Here is a 20346-nt window from a genome sequence, read left to right on the forward strand (position 1 = left end):
CCTCCTCCGAGATTCCCTCAGCAGAACCGCCAGGACGGTTCTCGGAGGAGGAGCAGAAGTGGCAGGAGGAGACAATACCCATCTTCAGGCCAGGGCTCTGGCCAATCCAAACCGCCTTCTGGCCCTAAACCGGCCCTTTGAAGGTGCGGTTGAGGATGGCGCACCAGATCAGAGCTGGATCTACCCCACCGTACCTTTTCCTCCCGACTGTCCCCTTTTTACCGTGCATGGTCCTGTATCATGTCGGACTGCTAGGTGCTCTGCATGGTAGAGAGGGGATACTCCATCCAATTCTGTGGCCTTCCACCCTCCTTCCCCATCCGTTTTCAGGGACCCTTCTCACAAGCAGCTCCTTATCCAGGAGATTCAGTCGCTCCTAATACTAGAGGCAGTGGAGGAGGTTCCTCAGGAACACAGGGGAAAGGGCTTTTATTCCCAATATTTTCTAATACTGAAAGCCAGAGGCGGCCTCAGGCCTATCCTGGACTTGCGAGAACTTAAGTTCATGAAGTAACTCAGGTTCCGCATGGTCTCCTTGGCCTCCATCATCCCCTCGCTGGATCTAGCAGACTGATATGCCGCCCTCGACTTGAAGGACGCATATTTTCCTATCAAAATCACTCAGCCCCACAGGAAGTACCTCAGGTTTGTGGTCAACAGTACTTTCATTTTTCTTCCATACTCGTGTGTGTGTTTCTGTGTACCAGGGCTGTAGGCCTGGGGTTGGAAATACAGTTCTTCTGTAGAAGCAGCAGAGGAGGTCGTCTTTATTTATACAATGACTAAGATAAGAGGTAGCCTGGAAATCTGCAAGGAAAGTTTGAGGAATAAATAAAGCCATTTGCACCTGCATTGGCAGTGCTGTACTTGTTCTGAGGAAGGATCACTTCATTTTCACAAGTGTTAAAATTTTTTTAAAAGAAAAAAAAAAAGAAGCAATAAGATGTTATGCCATGTTGTTGGTTTAGAGAGACAAGGGGAGTGAGGTAATACCTTTTATTGGCCCAGTTTCTGTGGGTGAGAGAGACAAGCTTTCAAGTTTACACAGAGCTCTTCTTCAGATCTGGGAAATGTTAAAATAAAAGATATTCCCTCATCCTTGTCTCTCTAATATCTTGGGGCAACATGGCTACAACAACACTGCATATTGTTGGTTTGATATGATTAATAATTGAATTACTTGCATTAAAAGAGAATGAACATACACTGGTATGAATGTACAAGCCTTAAATTAGGTTCAAGATTTTACATTCTAGGATTAGTCACTGACATATTGAATGTGCACTTTACACACACAGGAAGATATTGTCTCTGCCCCTCCTCTTCCCCAGGACTAACAAACTTTGCATATTAATTTATAAATAAACTGAAATATTAGAAAATCTGATGTTTTGAAAATATTGGGAGTCAAGCAGTAACCTTCAAAAATAAGATTTCATATATTGGGGAAAAAAAATTAATGTGCACAAGTATGATTATTACTCTGAAAGGTGACTGAAAAAAATGGCTTCGGTGGGGGACTTCATGTTTCTTACCTCTGTCACAGCCAGAACAAATCTGGTCAATCTACAAGTAAAAAAAAAAATGTCTGCATAACTGCCAGCCCTGCAAAACCAGCATGAGATCTAAAAGTCGAGTTGTGTTTTACTTGTGTATCTTTCTGCCTGTGTATTTTCACCAGTAATAAAAATTTTGCAACTGGAACTTAAACTTCTGCTTTTATGTGTGTGTGAGAGAGACAGAGAGCGAGCCAGACTATAAGGCCAACTACAGCCTCTCACAGCTGTCATGATTCTATACCTGGATTCTCTTTCTAGATCTGACCTGTTGTGTGACCTTGGGCAAGTCACTTCACTGCTCTATGCCTTTGTTTCTTCTCCCACCCTTTGTCTGCCTAGTCTATGTAGATTATAAATTCTTTGGGACAGGCATTATCTTTATTATGTGTTTGTACCTTGCACAATGAAGCTTTGATCTCTGTTGGAGCCTCTAACCACTACTGTAATACAATCCGGTGTGTTTAATGAGGCAGGAAATATGTGATCATGTAATTAAATACTTTATTGTAGTTCATTGGCAACCTCAGTTTTGGCACTTCCTAATTTTAAAGAGCTTGATTTAGTAACCTAAATAACGTTTAGGGTTTTTTCAGGCAGGAGTGGGGTTGTTTGTCATATGTTTTTAATTTAATTACTTACAGACTATCTGTTACTTGTCCATTGTACACAATTAGAAGTTTCCAGCATCCTTGTAGGTTAATCTTAGCTCTTGTGTATGAGGAGACTTGGAGGAAGAGTAAAAATTAACCAAAAAAGGAAGGGGGTGGGGAATTAATCTCTTCCTACAGAATGTAAGAAATGTAAGTTTTGGTGGTGTTGGTTTAGTTTGTATGTGTTTTTATTATAGCTGGGTCTGGTAGCAGTGTCTATTATTAAGATTGCCTGACATGTCTGCTTATAAGACCCTGGTTTCAGTTGCTTCTAACTTTGCCAAACTTCAGACGTTTGGACTGAAATTTGCCATGCCTGATGTCTGCCTCAGGCTGAATTTAAAAAAATAAATTTCAGAAAAAACAATTCAGTCACTTCCGAGAACGAGGGTAGGGAAAAATATATTGTTTTGCGCATGTTAAAAAATTCTGGTGACATTTTCAATGAAAAACTCAAGGACCCCGTGCTTTGGAGCGGTGACATAAAATTCGACAAGGGGTGACCTTTGTGTCAGGACTATGTCTTTTGCCATCCCTGGGGAAAATCTGCCCATATTGGGATTACAAGCCTTTGAAAAATCACATCCGGTCAATAAAGACTTCTTCGATATTAGCAACTAAGTTACAGGGACTAGCTGGGCAATGAGATTGAGACAAGGAGTTGGGGTAGGGAGACAGTGAGATTGGGTGAGGAGCCTGAGGAGAAGCCTTGGACTGGAGCCCCTGGGGAAGGGAACATGGGTGTGCATGAAGACCAGGGAGACTAATCAGATTAGGAGCCAGTGGGTGAGGGGTGCTTGAACTGGCTGGATAAACAGACTGGGACTGGAAAAGGGACAGAGACTGAGGCTGGAACGGGGAGTCTGAAGGAGTTGAGACTAGGATTTTCTGGGCAAGGGCACTGGGATTGGGATGAGAAGCCTTATGAGTGGAGACTGGGACTGGCTAGGTGAGGAGAATGGGACTGGAATGAGGAGCTGGGTGGGGAAAAAACGATAAGCACGGGCTGGGAGGAACAGAGCAGAAGGGGTCAGTCTTGGGGGGAACAGACAGACGGTGTCTGTGCCCACTTAGATCACACTCCCCTCAAGAGCCTGGAATGGAACTCAAGATTCCAATTCTTCTGCTCTCAGTAAATGTCTGTGAAACCCACTGTAGGGCTGGTACACATCAAGGATGATAGTCTTCTATCAATTTCTCCCTGAGCTCAAGTGGCACAGTGGTGTGCAGTGTGGTAGATATAAAGATTCCAAACCTGCTGATGACCCCTGGTGGTGTCAGTCTGATGGAGAATTTCAGCTTTTTCAGTTTATTACTTTTAAAAACCTAGGAAATTACACACAAGAAAGCAATGTGTAAAAGAATACTAGTAGAGTTGCAAAGTCAAAAGTTAGGAAATGCCAGAATTATGGTTGGCTGTGCAACCTTAATTTTGTTCCCATGCACATGCATTATGGGACAGTCTTTAATTACATAATCACATAGTATTTTTATCACAGAGCCTCATTTTGTTCATCCCTTTGTTTTTGTTTCTTAGAGTAACAACGTTGGCAGTAATTATGGTATTTAGAACGGTGGGCTTTTTGAGTGAATAAAGAACTGCCCTCTAAATCAAATACTAATGGTATTTATAAATGGAAAATACTCATTGGATGAAAGGAGATATAACTAGTGGAGTCACCTACAAGATATTAACTGTTGAGGGCTAGTGTTCACTTTGTTCCTGTGCCCTGAAGGAGGAAATGAACAAAAAGGAAGTGCTACAAACCTGAGACAGTCAATAAAACAGAGAGAGGGCAATAGGCAATATGAGTCTGGCTATCAGCATCATGAAGATAAATGATATATTCAGTTCAATGCAGGGAATGTATCGTGACAAAACTTGAACATTTTATATTCAAATTATTTTACTAGGGAGCTTCAGAAGTTTTCCCAACATCTACTATTAACCCATGTGACAAACACTTGTGCCGTCACAGCCCCAAAAGCCATGCCCTAGACAACTTAAAAGAATACTGTGTTTATATTTTGCATTATCAATCTACTTCCCATTTAATAAGTTTTGCAACAGTATAACTTTGTCTCCTGTGCTTTTTCTTGTATCTTGTTTCCCCTTTTTGGCTTTACTCAACTTTTCCATCCTATTATATACATTGTGTTGTTTGGAGTGAGTATCCTTCCATTCTTTTTCTCTTCATGCCCTTGTATCTTTTTCTCTTTCTTTCCCAATGTTATCTTCTATTCTTTACCGCCAGTCCTACATTTTCTCTTGTGCACATCTTCCTGAAGATCTTTCTCTCCTTCACTTCTTAGCTAGTATAGCCCCCTCATTCTGTTTCTTGCTCTCTCTCTCATCCGTACCCATGCACCTGTGTGCATTCACTCAAGTATGAATTCCACCACATGTGGCCAGCTATAAGAAACATCCATGCCTTAACATAAATGCAGCTTGCTTCCCTCTACTCTTTTTTGAGAAAACAATAATAGCACGTGGGCTGCTCTACTCTCAGGCTTAATCCCTTCCTTCAAGGGAAGGAGCCAGCTGTTCTATCTATTCTCTCCCCATCCCTAGTCAGCATACTCACCCCATTTGAGTGGGTTTTTCAGTCCCTGGTTCTAGCACATGATATTACAGAAAACACAAATCAAAAAATCTGAGAGTAACAGTTGTAGGATAGAATGCCAATTACATAGTGCAATATGTAAAAGAAGTGTATGTAATACTGAATTTCATCTGATTTACACTGACTGAGAGGCTGTAGGAAGGCTGTATTTGGAGTATAGGATAGGTACTTTGATCATCCTTTTATGAAAAGGATATTTTAAGGAAAAAATAAAAGGGATAACCAGGGAGAGCACCAAACAGTGTGACTCAAACTGCCCAATTTGTATTAGTGAGCAGGTAGTTCATTCTCCTCTCCATGTTCATTCAGTTTTTGGCCTTTTTGAGACTCTCATAAATGTGGCATCAGCGTTGATGGTAGTATTGGTCTTTGTGAGGTGAATCAGACAGGTATTAAAAACATTAGGACAAAATTAGGGATCTCACCGAGGCAATAAAATGTGTTAAGTTAGTGAAAAGGTTTTGTCCTATAATGGTATTTGAGCTATAAAAGAAATACTCAAAACACTAGGTCCTATCTACTATTAGTGGAGTATTCTGAAAGTAATAAATGTGGAGCATCTGCCTATCTACATTTTTTTCAAGGAATATGTATCTTTATTCAGCTACCATTCTCCACATCCCAGCCCATCAGTTTCAGTTCACTCATACTTAGACGCTGGCACGAATGCAAATATCAAAAGCTGTACAAATAATCAGAAATGCCTCCATTTGTTCATAGAATCATAGGATTGGAAGGGACCTCCAGAGGCTATCTAGTCCAATCCCCTGCATTCATGGCAGGACTAAGTATTATCTAGACCATCCCTGATAGGTGTTTGTCTAATCTGCTCTTAAAAATCTCGAATGATGGAGATTCCACAATCCCCTTAGGCAATTTATTCCAATACTTAACCACCCTGACAGTTAGGAAGTTTTTCCTAATGTCCAACCTAAACCTCCCTTGCTGCAATTTAAGCCCATTGCTTCTTGTCCTATCCTCGGAGGTTAAGAAAAACAATTCTTTTCCCTCCTCCTTGTAACAACCTTTTATGTTCTTGAAAACTCTTATGTCCCCTCTGTCTTCTCTTTTCCAGACTAAACAAACCCAATTTTTTCAATCTTCTGTCATAGGTCATGTGTTCTGGACCTTTAATCATTTTTGTTGCTCTTCTCTGGACTTTCTCCAGTTTGTTCACATCTTTCTTGAAACGTGGACACAATACTCCAGTTGAGGCCTAATCAGAGTGGAGTAGAGCGGGAGAATTACTTCTCGCGTCTTGCTTACAACACTCCTGCTAATACTCCCAGAATAATGTTCGCTTTTTGTGTAACAGTGTTACACTGTTGACTCACATTTAGTTCATATTTGCAGTCTAGGTGTTTGGTTAAATTCCCTGTGGCTAAAAGGAGATTAGGAAGTTGCTATGACCTCATGTATATAGACTTTTTTTAAGGGGGCTTGTTAATCGTACCACTTAATGCACTTTTATTTTTTGCTCTAGTTACTTCTCATGCAAGAGGAGATAGAACTGTCTGCTTTGAGTGGTCTCATCCCATCCCAAATTTTCTGTGCCTATAGCATTTGGCATTGCAGCTTACATTGATTATAATGTGAAAAATAAAATTAGCCAAGCAAAGAATCTGCTAAAGGTTGCTCTTATTTCTCACAACTCAGCAATGTAATGGTTGACCTAATTCTCTTTCTGTCTTTTTCTCTCCTCTTCCCTCTTTCCCAAAAAAGAGCATACTCCTTTCACGTTACTGCAGATGGTCAGATGCAGCCTGTACCTTTCCCTCCTGATGCCCTCATTGGACCAGGAATCCCTCGCCATGCTCGTCAGATCAATACTCTGAATCATGGGGAAGTAGTGTGTGCAGTTACCATCAGCAACCCCACAAGACACGTGTACACTGGGGGAAAGGGATGTGTCAAAGTCTGGGATATTAGCCAACCTGGCAACAAGAGCCCTGTCTCTCAGCTGGACTGCCTGGTAAGCAAACAGGAACTTGTGCACAAGGGTAACTTCTCCTTGGAGACTCAATAAGGAAATAGCTCTCCAGGCCTGGACTTTATTCATATTATAAGGAAATAGCAGGCAGTTCTGTTTCCTGCTTTAGGTATGTAACTATTTTTTAAAATAAAATGGTGGCAGTGGTGAGAGTTGAATCATAGTTTATTCATCACAAATATGATCAGTAATAATCATATACGGCACTAGACAGATGACTTTTAAATGTAAATTGTCCCCCATTCTCCCTTTTACAGATAATGGGGGTTTCCCCATTAGATGAGATGAAAGTGACAGAAAGAGAATGCAGTCAGGCTTGCTCTGTGGTGCCTAGAACATTCCATAAGTATTTCTCTTTTGCTACAGTTCACTTAAATAGAAGGTAGTTACAGTGTGCCTGATTATAGTACAGGGAGTGGTCTTAAACTTAATATGTATTTGCTCTTGTTCTGAACATAAACGTACATTTGTTGAGAGCTGACAATGAGTTCAGTGCTGTATACATCATGGAGCAGGCAGAACTAGCTCAGGAAGCTTCATACACCATACTCTGCTCCACAACCAATAAAACCAGCTGAAAAAGTTTGGAAAGAAAGGCAACCAGTAAAATATGAACTGTGAAGGCAAGTGCTCTACTAGGGGTATAAGCTATAAATCCCTACAGTATCTATTTAAAACAGTTTGCTTTCAATATTCAATGGTGTTGGTATGAGCCAAGGTACAAAGTCTGGCTTTGTTACTACTACTGTCCCAGTGTTAGCCATCAAATATCATTGCTGAATATATAGGATGTGCTTTGTGGAGGATGCAGTCCTGGAAGCACTATTCATAGCTATCTACATGTAGGTTATGTAGTCTTATTGCTGAACATAATAAGGCCAGCAAGGATATAATACAGCTACTGCAAAAAAAATGATTGTTCTGCTGTAGTAAGGAAAGTGGAACGCAAAACAAATAGTAATATTGCTTTCTTGAATGTTTTGAGTTATAGGCTTTATCCTTTTGGCTGCTGCACAGTGCTCATTACAGTAATTTTGCTATTTAAAATGAGGAAATCATGACAGCCAATAATTTATGGAGTAAAACTTGTAATGGCTGAAGCCTGGACTGTTTCCCCTTAGTACTTTTTAGTCAGCAGCATTATCACAAGTGTGAAACCAGTTATGTGGTAAGAGCCCGGCTGACAAACGAAGACCCAGTCTCAGTCCCAAGAAACAGGTTAAAAGCAGTCAGGACATAAAAGGTGCAGCGTTTGTAGCTGTAAATGGTAAGCACAAAATAGTGTTTAAGGAAAAAAACTCGAGGGCGGTATTGGTTTTACAAACTGTTTTTCATAGATGGTTTCTTCACACTGCCAAAGTAAGAGGTCATTTGCTCTTTCGAAAATATTCCTGCAGTGTTGGCAGTCATAGCAGAAGGAGTGCACTTGCACAGCAAGCAAGCTCTTGGCTCTGTTACCTTGGCTCTGTCAGTTTGTAATGAGATGTAAGAATTGCTACCCATCAGATTCAAAACAAAGTAGGCTTCCGTACTTGCAATATGAAAACTGTAGCTTAATTTCTACAGCTGTACTCTCTGCTCAGTGGTGAAAGGTAGGAGATGGAAGCCATTTAGAAACTGCTGGTGAATTTTGTGTACTTTGGCACCAGGAAAATACAACCTAGTGTTTAAAACTTGGATGCAGCATGGATCATGTCATTGGTTATTATCAGTAGGCATTTATTAATGTAACTGAGGTGGCTTGTATTGTACAGAACAGAGATAACTACATCCGCTCCTGTAAATTGCTCCCTGATGGATGCACCCTCATAGTTGGTGGGGAAGCCAGCACATTATCCATATGGGACCTGGCAGCACCAACTCCTCGTATAAAAGCAGAGCTGACATCTTCTGCTCCAGCCTGCTACGCTCTGGCTATCAGCCCCGATTCCAAGGTCTGCTTTTCCTGCTGTAGTGATGGGAATATTGCAGTGTGGGATCTGCACAATCAGACGTTGGTCAGGTGAGTTATTCTTACTTTACAAAAGGATTTTTACTGAATATTCATTGTTCCTACATAATGTATTTCATGACAAAATTGTTAAACGTAGGTAGTTCCTGTTATCTAGAGAACAGATTGAATCCTTGTTTAGTGATGATCTCAGCCTAGTCCTGGAAGACATTCTCCCAGCTCATAAAGGGCCTGATCCAAAGCCCACTGAAGTCAATATAAAACTTCCCATGGACTTCAGTGAATTTTGGATCAGCCCCAAATCACTGCAGACCATGGCATATATATCACTTTAATCTTCATGGTTGATGAAGGGTGAATGCAAACTTCGGGGTAGTATTGAAGTATGTTTCTTTGGCTTTTCTTGACCCTTATTACATAAGTACCTGCTTGTGGTAACAAAATTGGACTATCCAAAAGTGATTTAGAAGAGTGTGGATTCTGCCAACTGTATCAATAAGGCATGAAATACCAATAGTCCATTGTGCTTGAGAAATGGGTGTTGACAAGGCATTATACTTTTGACCATGTGTTACTGGAACACAACAGCAAAGACGAAGGAGATTTTTTTTTTTAAACATACAGTGGATTATACTGGCATTGGGATGCACCAAGTGTTAAATGAGGCTTGGAGCAGCTCTTAAATTTTGTTTAATTTAACCATAGTATAAATAGTGTTAAATTAAAGTTGAAACAATTTCATGTATTCTGTTTTTTTCTGCCATTCCTCCCCAGTTTTCTCCTCTCACATTTTTAAGATACTATTTTTGACAGTTGATCTGTTTTTTTGGAGGCTAATAAGTAATACTCTTTGCAGCCAATCTCTGATTCTTTTAGGATTGGTTGGCAGGGAGTATGATTAACTTAATGCCCAGATAAGTCATTTCCTCAACTGACTTCCTTTTAAGACTTCAAGACAAAACAGTGACTGTGCTAGAGGCAGAATCCATTTCTAAATGTGAGTGCCCGGCATGGTAATGTTATCCCTTTCTGCCATTATGCAGAGGCTGGATTTGGAATTGCCTGGGATAGCTGATAGTATAATAATGCTGTGGTCCACTGAAAAGCTAAGATTAGGTCCATTGCTACTAAATTTGTAGAGATCCATGGTACTGTAAGGAAATGGAGCCTAAATTAGGAATGGCCCTGATTCTCCATAAGTGTTGATTACACACTCTGGGCCTATTTAAAGGTCTCCGAGTGGGCACCAAAAAAAACAGAGGCACCCAAATCCTAGTCACTCTTCAGAATTTAGGCCCACATACTTGCACAAAGTATAAAGCCTTTTGAATGTTTAGATCCACAAATTTGATTTTGGCATGTCCTAAGATGTGGATGTAAGAGCTTCTATGTACGCTCTTGCTACGTATTTAAATTATGTCTGTGTACAAATAAAATCTTTCTAAATTTTCTGACACTTTCATGAATGACCAGGACTAGCTGCCATAGTGCTGTGATGCACTTCTTACCTCTGTATGTTTGCTTCTAATCTTCCATTGCCTGCTACTTTTACTAATTGATAACTCCTTGTGTTTTCAGATCAGTGACTCAAAACCAAACATGCCACATGACCTTTATTGTGGCAGTTGTAATTTATGATTTATAGTTGACTCCCAAAAGAGTCTTTTCTCCCCCTCCCCACCACCCCTTTGACACTAAGGCATAGGACTTCCCCAAAGCCAATCACCAGTGAAAAATGCAAGCATCTCAGAGGATGTTGGTCTGCGGATCAAGGAAAACTTGAGTTGACACTTTGATGCTGAGAGCAGGGAGTTCCTAAGGCAAAGCTTTAAAACAAAATATGCTCTTTAGTGTCAATGGGATCTCATGATCGACTACCACTGAGGGCATAATTTTGCTCATTCAGTCATGGTGGCAGTGTTTGTTTTTAGTTTTCTGGATTCCTTCCTACTAATATTTATGTAACCAAATCTGCTAGGTATTTATCTTCTTGATTCACAGATAAATAAAAACGCAGAAATAACTAGTTTGTACCCTGGATAGTCTGTTCTTTTAACCTTGGTGTTTCATTCATTTTTTCCAGGTGTGATGGCTAACGTACTTGTATTTTGGGTTTTAAATAGCTTTCCTTCCTCCCAAAATCTGATAGGAAATATTTGACTGCTTTTGTTCAGCTAGCTGTACTACAGATCATTTCCCTAACACCTGCAAAGTGGTTTTTGTAATGTGTGCATTTCATGTCCAGCCAGGGGGAGGGGCTGGCTCTTGCACATCAGCAGACTCAGAAGAGATGACACACACACACACACACAGAATCCAAAACTAACAACACAACAGTGTTTACCTTGAACTCTGGCAGGAAATCATTATTCAATCCGGTTTGTTTTATCAGGCAATTCCAGGGCCACACAGATGGAGCCAGCTGTATTGACATTTCTAATGATGGTACCAAGCTCTGGACGGGAGGTTTGGACAACACTGTCAGATCCTGGGACTTGAGAGAAGGGAGACAGCTACAACAGCATGACTTCACATCACAGGTGACTAGTTTTTCCTATAATTTTTTTTTTAAATTTGCCAGTTTATTTAGGATGATACTCAAGAACTAAACCCAGTGCAAGTGTGAAATTTTTATTTTGCTGTTAGACGACAAAACATACATTATGTTTTGGAATTCCTATAGATTATTGGCTCACAAATTGGCAACGATAGCCTAACGGACATCTCACTTCCCGCTCTCCCCTAAAGCATAGTTTGAATTACATGAATAGATAACTAAATATTCCCCTATTCTCTTATCGGAATTGGAACTATATTCTTGCTGGTGAACAGTTTGGATTTGGTTTTAGTCTCTTTCTTCCACTGTGATATTTCACTCATTAACATTGCAAAAAGATAAACATTTTCCTCATTTAATTTCTCCAGATCTTTTCCCTTGGATATTGCCCTACTGGTGAATGGCTAGCTGTGGGGATGGAGAGCAGCAATGTGGAAGTACTACATGTAAATAAACCAGACAAGTATCAACTACATCTGCATGAGAGCTGCGTGTTGTCACTTAAGTTTGCTTACTGTGGTAAGTTGGCCTGAACATGGCACTGGAAGCCAGGGGTTCCTGTGTTCTAATCCCTGCTCTGCCAGTTGCTTTATGACTTGGGGAAGTCACTTCACCTTTCTGCCTCTTATTCGCCATCTGTAAAATGATGGTTTTGCCCATCTACCTTCCTCCCATGGCTGTTGAGAATTAGTTAATGTTTGTAAAGTGCTTTCTTCTTACCAAGTCGTTATTTTTTTTTTTAAAAGTATTATTATTACAAGCAGCAACAGCATTCCTCTGAGGTGGGTTTCATATCCACCCTCCCATCTCCCCCCCCCACAGATGTAAGCAAAAACCATGCTGATTAGTACCAAGAGCTTTGAATAGTGCTAATCAGGCAGCTAATAACCCCTGAGGTTAATATGCCTATTGAGTTAAACTTCATAAATGTGAGTTGAAAATGTAAAATCTGTCAGTTGTTGGAATTTTTTTTATATGTTATCATTGCCTTTCTTACATTTCTAGGTAAATGGTTTGTGAGTACTGGAAAAGATAACCTTCTTAATGCCTGGCGGACCCCCTATGGAGCCAGTATATTCCAGGTAAGAGTAATAGCCCCCTGCCCCTTTAATTTCTTCACAAAACGAAAAGTGTTGGAGGGAGGGTGAAGAAAGGATTTTTTATTTTAATGTTATGTTTTTCTTTCAGTGATTGCACATGTCCATTCCACTTCAGGAGTGTCTGCACCCAATGCACCAAAGTTGGAAATTTCCCCCCTAAAAGTACCCACTGGGGTGGCATATGTGCCCTCAGTCCCCTCATGACACTGCCCTAGTTCCTTCTGACCTCCTGGGATCAGTAGTCAGAGCACATGGGCATGCGGCTTCAAGTTTCTACTTTTACACGGAAATTATCTTCCTTTATGTAAATAATTAAGTGATATTCATTGGTGTTAGATTACTGTAGGTTTTATTGGTTGTTTTTCTTGAAGCATTGGTTCCCTCTTATTTGTAGGTTACTGACACCCAGTACTGAGGTATACATTGGTCTCTGGGTTTTAAGTCTTGTGCTGGCAGCAAGAAATCTATGCCAGTGAATGACCCTCATTTCACCTGCCTGAAGTGCCTCATTCTGGGTCACATTCAAAATCCCTGCCAGATTTGCAGAGACTTCAAACCCCAGAGGAAAAAGGACAGATAGGTGAGATTGTGCCACATCCTCCTGGAGGCCGCTCTGCATCCACCTTCTGTATCTTCCTCTCAAGGAGGGCATCAAGTACTTTGGCATTGGTGAGGACTGTCCCTTGGGACACTGTTTCTGAAGGTCGGCACCAATCCCCTTTTCTAGTGGCAAGAAAGAAGCATGGAAGATCAGACCATTTATCAGAGGAGCCGAATCTTGGATCCCTTAGAAGATCGAGGTCCCTGGGACCATCCATCAGTAAACAATCTGGAGGACGGAATAGGGTATCCTCTGGGAAGAGAGGCTCCTTGTTACTAACCTCTTCTCATCAAGGGTTATCAACTCCAGCACCCATGCCTGGGCCATTGAGAAGGACCCCTGCTACAGCGCTGACTCGTTCAGTACCACAATAATAGCACCAGGAAAATCTCTTGGTATTGATGACACTGGAGACCTATGTGGCAGCACAGGATCTACTCTGCCTCATGGTGCCAGATTCTCTGATGGTCCAGGAGACAAGCTAGCTGGTACCAGTGAGAGGCCCTGTCTGTGGACCTACCTCAGAGACAAATTCAGCCCTCTATACTGTTTGGGCCTAGCTCTTTGGAGTGTCCAGCACTTTCTCGCTCAGTTCCATCCAGAGGTAAACAGCATGCTGTTCCCAGTTCCAATATTTCTGGAGAGACACCCCCAGGCTCTGGCACTGCTTGGCACAGTACCACCATAGTCCTACAAATCAGGGTCCTCCTTGATTGTGAGGTAGGTTCCTATGCCCCTTGCTCCTGGGTTAGATGACAACGCTCCCCTTCACCTTCATTGCAGGAATTCCGTTCCTCGTACCTATCACATGTGCAGAGACATGGATCCTTGGCGTAGTTGTGTCTGGGGTCCTATGCCATATCTGTGCCTTACTGGAACCTGTGGGGTATGCCTCCCACTTCCAGATCCTCCCTGGTTCCCTAGCTTTATAGATCTCCTAGCAGATGACAATCACAAGGTCCATACCAAGAAGACTCTCAATACCAGCTTCATACTTCCAAACATTGATCCACTGCACCACAGGAGGATTAGCCTCAGCCTCCTCTGTATTTTCCCTCATTTCATCTGACGAGTCTGTAATCCCCCAGGATTCCTCACCTGTAGGAGATGACATCAGGGCTTATAGAGAACTTTTAAAAAAGAGTAGCTACCTCTTTTGATATTCCTGCTGAAGTGATTCCAGGAGAGTTTCCCATAGGCTTTTGGGTTCAGCATTATGGGTTCAGCAGGGCTTTCCAGAGTGGCTCTGCCCATCAGCAACATCTACAAAATCCTTGTGGCAAATGCTATCCTCTGCCTTTGACAGCTAAGAGAACTGACAGAGGGTGCCATGTCCCTTCTCAAGGCTATGAACGTTTTTATACCCATCCTTTGCCAGGTTCCTTAGTTATCTTGGAGGTGAATGAGAGTGTGTCAGTGTTGACCATCTTCTACACCAAAGGACAAAGACATGAAGAAATTAGACATTTTTGATAGGAAAATTTATTCTACATCTGGGCTACAATTTCATATCTTTAGCCAACAAACCTTATTGGCCAGATACAACTTCTCCCTCTGTGACAATATTCTGTAGTTCTCAGACGAGTTGTGAGATGCTGCTCGACAGGAATTCCAGACCCTGTTTGATGAGGGCAGGCTGGTGGCTCTGACCTCTCTGCAAACATCCTTAGATGGGGTAGATTGAGCAGCCAACACCACGGGATCTGCAGTATCTATGCACAGATGTTCATGGCTTCAGTCTTCAGGTCCCCTGCAAAAAGTCCATCAGATGACCCAGGGTCTCCCCTTGAAAGGTCCTACCCTCTTGTCTCAGAAGACGGATGAGACGGTCCACAGCCTTGAGGGCCACATTGACATTGTTGAGAATTTACATGCCTTTCTCTAAAAGAAAGCAGTCTGCTCTCAGTCTCTTTAGAGATCTCTGTTTTCCCCACCTATGCAGCCTGAACATTCTAGAAAATGAGGGGAAAAATCACACGATAAGACCACCTCCTCCTCAGATTTCTACTTCAGTGGGTTCTTTGAGACAGTAGAGAAAACCCCAGCAGTCTGTTAGATTGTCTTGTTGGGGACGGAGTACTGGATCGTGATGTGCCAGTTTCTCCCTCCCATATTTTTTCTAACTTGTTTTCTTGGTCCCTATATCCTTGGTCCCATATTACCACAGATCAATGGGTCCTAGGTACTGTGAAACAGTATCTTGCTGTTTATTTCCACTCCCCCCCACCCAACTTCCTTCCCTACCTCTCTTCAGAGAACACTCTCACAAGTATGTTGTCCTCTGACAAGTGCAGTCTCATCTCCATTTGAGAGCTATAGAAGAGGTTCTCCTCATTATAGAGGTTTCTAGTCACATTATTTCCTGACTCCAGAGGCAAAAGGAGGTCTCAGACCCATCCTGGACTTGTAAAAATTTTAAAGAAAGTAAAATAATGCATGATAACCCTAGCCTTCATCATCCCCCTCTGTGTATCCAGGTGACTGGTGTGCTGCCCTCGACTTGAAGAATGCACATTTTCATGTGGCTGCCCCTCAAAACTACAGGAGATTCCTAAGATTTCTGGTTAACAAGACCCATTATCAGTTTGCAGTCCTACCCTTCTGCCTGTCTCTTGCCCTAAGTCTGTGTATTTATAAAATGCATGGCAGGGGTAGCTGCATTCTTAAGGACAGCAGGAGTCCAAGTCTTTCCTAACCTGGATGACTGGCTGGTACGGGATCGATCCAAGCTACAGGTGGAAGTTAGATCCACGATCCAATTCCTCTTCAGTATTCTGGTTATGTTGAACAATCAGGACAAGTCAATCTTCTTCCCAGTTCAGAGAATACAATGTATAGAACAATCCTGAATGCTCCAGTAGCCCGGGTGTTCTTACCTTTAGCCTGGTTCTGCTTTGAGCAGGGGGTTGGACTAGATGACCTCCTGAGGTCCCTTCCATCCCTGATATTCTATGATTCTAAGTCCTCATGGACAACACTGCAGCGATGTTCTACATGAACAGACAGAGAAGGGCCAGGTCAGACAATCTCTGTCAAGAGGTGATACATGTCTGGGAGTTTTGCAATTCATCTCAAAGCCTGTCACCTTCCTGGTGTTCAGAGCGGCTTGGAAGATTGTCTGAGCAGTTTGTCCAGCATAGACCATGAGTGGTCTTGTCAGGTCGGAGCTTGTGAGGTTCATTTTTCAAACCAGGTCTCTCACATAGACCTGTTAACTACTCATAAAGTGTCAGCTCTTTTGTTTACAGTCAGGGATTGCTGACAGATGCTTTCCTGCTTTCTTGGAAAGACAAACTGCCTTCCCTCCTATTCTGCTACTTCCCAAGCCCAAGAAGAGTCATGTGTGTGTGGTCCACATAGCACCAACTTGGTCTCGCCAGCATTAGTTCTCCAGTCTGCTGAGCGTCTCTTCCAGGTTTCCTTTGACGCTATCTATAGAACCCAGCTTGATTTCTCAGGACCACAGTTGCTTGCTACATCCCAACATGGCCATTTTCCATCTTACTGCCTGGATGATCCATGCTTAACATTTTTAGAGGTGGAGTGTTTGGAGAATAATATGCAAATGTTCTCATGAATAGCAGGAAGCCATTTACTAGATACACTTCCCTGTTGAAGGGGAAACAGTTCTTCTGATCAAAGCAGAAAGGTGTTTTTGCAGTCATGGCCATTATCCAACATGTTTTGGACTGTTTGTTCCATCTGAACAAAAAGGCCTATTGATTACTTACATCAGAGTTCATCTGACAGCTACTTCCATTCTCCACCCACCAATTGCAGGCCACTCAAGAGCTTTCTAATCCTATAACAGTCAGATTCTTAAAAAGTCTGGACAGGCTATATCCCCATGTCATGGATCCCATTCCTCCCTAAGACCGAAATCTAGTGATAACAAGGTTGATGGGTCTGCCCTTTGAACCAATGGCTACCTGCTCTTTACCACATCTGTCTATGAAAGCAGTGGTTTTGGTAGCTATTACCTCCATGAGAAGGATGGTGGAGTTACGAGTTTTGGTAGCTGACCCTCCTCACTCAGTTTTTTTATGAGGACAAGGTATACTTGTGCCCACATCTGAAATTCCTGACTAAAGTATTGGAATTCCACCTCAGTCAGGCCATATACTTACTGACTTTCTTTCCTAAGCCCCGTTCTCATAAGGATGAGGAGAAGTTCCATACCTTGGATGTTAGAAGAGAATTTGGACAGAATTAGGTTTTGTAGATCATTGTCCCAGCTGTTTGTGTCAGTTACAGTAAAAATGAAAGAACTTCCAGTCTCAACTCAGAGGATTTCATCTTGCATACATCTGTGCTATGGTGTTGCCTATGTAACCCCTCCAAACAGGACGGTAGCACACTCTACAAGATCTCCAGCAGCTTCAGCAGCTTTTTTGGCTCATGTACCTATAATAGACATTTGTAGAGCAACTTGGTCATCAGTGTACCTTACTATTCATGAGGCTATATCTCAGCATTTCAAAGATGGTGCCACTTTTGGACAAGTAGTTCTTCAGTCCTTGTTCAGGTAGACTCCAAAACCCACCTTTGGATTGTACTTCTTGTGTGTTACCTGAAGTGGAATGGACATGTGCAATCGCGTGAAGAATTAAAAACGGTTACTAACTTGTTCGGTAACTGTTGTTCTTTGAGACGTGTTGCACATGTCCATTCCATGATGCACCCTCCATCCCCTCTATATCGGAGTCCATCTGGTTAGAAGGAAATGAGGGTCTGGGGTGGCTCTGTTCTTTATACCATCATGCAGCAGCACGAGGTGGCTGATGGTGCATTCGCCTCCCCGAAGCGTACTGCTAAAGGAAAAACCTCTGGTTCGCTGGGCACACACAGACCTGAAGTGGATGGACATATGCAATACGCCTCAAAGAACAGTAGTTACTGAACAAATTAGTAACAAATTTTTATGTGTTTTTTTCCCCATCTAGTCCAAAGAGTCCTCATCTGTGCTTAGTTGTGACATCTCTGTGGATGATAAATACATAGTCACTGGCTCTGGAGACAAGAAAGCTACAGTCTATGAAGTCATCTACTGAAAAATGTGATGGGGACATAACTTATAGAGTTGAACTGGGCCAAATGTTCTTAATTTGTAGAAGTAGAGAGGTTTTACCTTTTTAAAAAAGGAACAAAATATCCATTTTCAAACCTTGACATGAAACAACTCCCAAGTATACAAAATAAAATAGAAGGCAACATCCAGCAAGTAGGTATTAGCTACCTGGACCAAATGAAACACAGAGGCAAGATGGACAGATGTAGCCTAGGTTTGGGGGATTTAAAAAAACTGAGTCTGCTGATGAATGTTGAAGCCTTTTATTTTTCTTTCTTTCTTTGTGACCTCATGCAGATCTTTCTCATTGCCTGAATATGTGGGATTACTTTTCTTTTCCTTGCGGTTCAACTTGCATTCTGTCCTGTGTAGAGCGGTGGTGTCTCAGATGAACTTGTTTTCAGGTTTTGCATCTTGTGATATGTTTTTGTATTTTTGTTGAAGGTCAAACATTTGTATAAATTGTAAATATATTTGGTTTATTACAGTAAAGGCTTTAGTACCAACAGTCTTTTTTGCTCTCACTTATTAAGTGATCTATTTAAAGACTTTTTGGCGATATAAATACCTTTTATAGGAAAATGCAAAAACTATGTCCTATGCTTTATTTACTAACCATCAAGTTCATTATCATACCTGAAAATAGTAGTTTCACAGACCTGTTTATAAAATTCAGTAGGAACTGTTTTTTATGCTACAGAAAACTGAAAATAATTTTTTTTGTAACTGATCAATTAGTGCCAATATAAAAATTGAAGAACAATTCATAAAGATGTGCATTTAACTCTAATTTTTCTCAGATGTCCAATATGTATTTGATTTGGCAGATGTAATATACATATGTGTGCCTAATTATAACCCATTGAGCTCTCTCCAAAACACACATAGTAAGAGGTGACTTCTCACACACCTAATTAATCAAGTTCACTCAGAATTACATTTTAAATTAATACATCAAATCTCTCGTGTATTAAATGGGGATTAAAGTGAATAAACATTATTGGACAAATTATACCACTTCAGATTCTAGTTTCTCTTTGAGGAAGTGATGTGGCCTGGCAACTTATGGTCATTCTGTATATCTAAGGCTCTGTGAAATCTTAGTGAGGGCTCCCTGAGTTAAATTGGATCGTATCCCTGCCGTTGACTGTGCCACTGTTATTGTAGTTTTGAAGAACTCTGCTTTGATGCCAATTACCAAAGCTAGAAGCCCCCAAATTATCTGACTTGGCATTATGTGCTTTAAAGATAGAGCTGGGAAGAGAGTTTGTGAGAACTACTGCTGATGCACTTAAATTGTGTATATTTTGGAAAACTGCATCTGTTGTTTGGTTATGATAGACAAAATCCTATTAATTAGGACTAATGTTTGCATGATAAACTCAGATACTATGCTAAGGAGAGTCACATATGTACCTTGGTCCTAGATAATAAGCTGAATAACAGCATGTTATATATGGAGAGTACAGAGGAACAGGAGGGAAGTCTTTGAACTGATGCTTCATGTTATATAAATGGCAAACTAAGGTTTATTGGCAAAGAACGGATTTTCTTCCTGATGTTTCATAAGTGGCCCACATCTCTGCTCTTACAAAAAAAAGACAAGTTACCAGGAAGACAAGGCTGTGGTTGAGAGATTCATTAGCTGGCTGCAGTGTGTCCCATGTGGGAGAAAATTTCCTCTCTGGTTTCCAATGCCTGCCGAGACATTAGTTTTCTTTTCAATTTATGTGACCATTCTACTGAAACCATTTCATAGCACTATGGAATTGTAATAGCCGTAATATAGAACTTTGCATTTCGAATGTAAAATGTTAACCATTCTTGATAGTCTAGTTTTGTTACCATTTAAAATTGATGCTTTATCTATACAAATCCATACATGTGCCTAGTGCTGTGCATCTGTATGACAATGATAGACCGACCAGATGTGGTTAAAAATTTTCATTCTCCTTTGATACATTGTGAGGTGTGAGGCTGAAACACTCTGGTTTTCACCATCCAGAAGCATGGTTGATATAACCGCACAATTGATTTTTTTTAAAATGTTAAACCATTTTTAAAAAGAAGAGTTTAAAAAAAAAATGTACAAGCTTACTCCAAGTTACTCTTTTAAAAATGTCCCTACTATTCAAAAATTTTAGTTATTGGGAGCCTACTGTCTGTATCACACTTTGCTAACCAGTAATTGCAGATCCCAAAAGAGACTAATGCTAGATGGAAAAATAGGGCTAAAGTTTTTAATA

The 20346-nt window shown here is 41.2% G+C and overlaps 1 protein-coding gene across 2 annotated transcripts in view; it reads left to right on the forward strand.

Annotated features, from left to right (window-relative positions):
- The window catches only part of TLE1 (TLE family member 1, transcriptional corepressor), a 92246-nt gene extending 73959 nt beyond the window's left edge, over positions 1-18287 (forward strand). For both annotated transcript variants that reach the window (XM_074953200.1, XM_074953201.1), the window contains exons 15-20: positions 6556-6805; positions 8578-8825; positions 11167-11314; positions 11700-11850; positions 12337-12413; positions 17976-18287. In XM_074953200.1, coding sequence (XP_074809301.1) covers positions 6556-6805; positions 8578-8825; positions 11167-11314; positions 11700-11850; positions 12337-12413; positions 17976-18083 — 982 coding nt within the window. In that variant the 3' untranslated portion in view covers positions 18084-18287. The remainder of the gene's footprint in view (positions 1-6555; positions 6806-8577; positions 8826-11166; positions 11315-11699; positions 11851-12336; positions 12414-17975) is intronic.
- Positions 18288-20346: the final 2059 nt, after the last annotated feature.

The sequence above is a fragment of the Natator depressus genome, chromosome 5 (genome assembly GCF_965152275.1).
Source record: "Natator depressus isolate rNatDep1 chromosome 5, rNatDep2.hap1, whole genome shotgun sequence".
In the NCBI taxonomy this organism is placed as follows: domain Eukaryota; kingdom Metazoa; phylum Chordata; order Testudines; family Cheloniidae; genus Natator; species Natator depressus.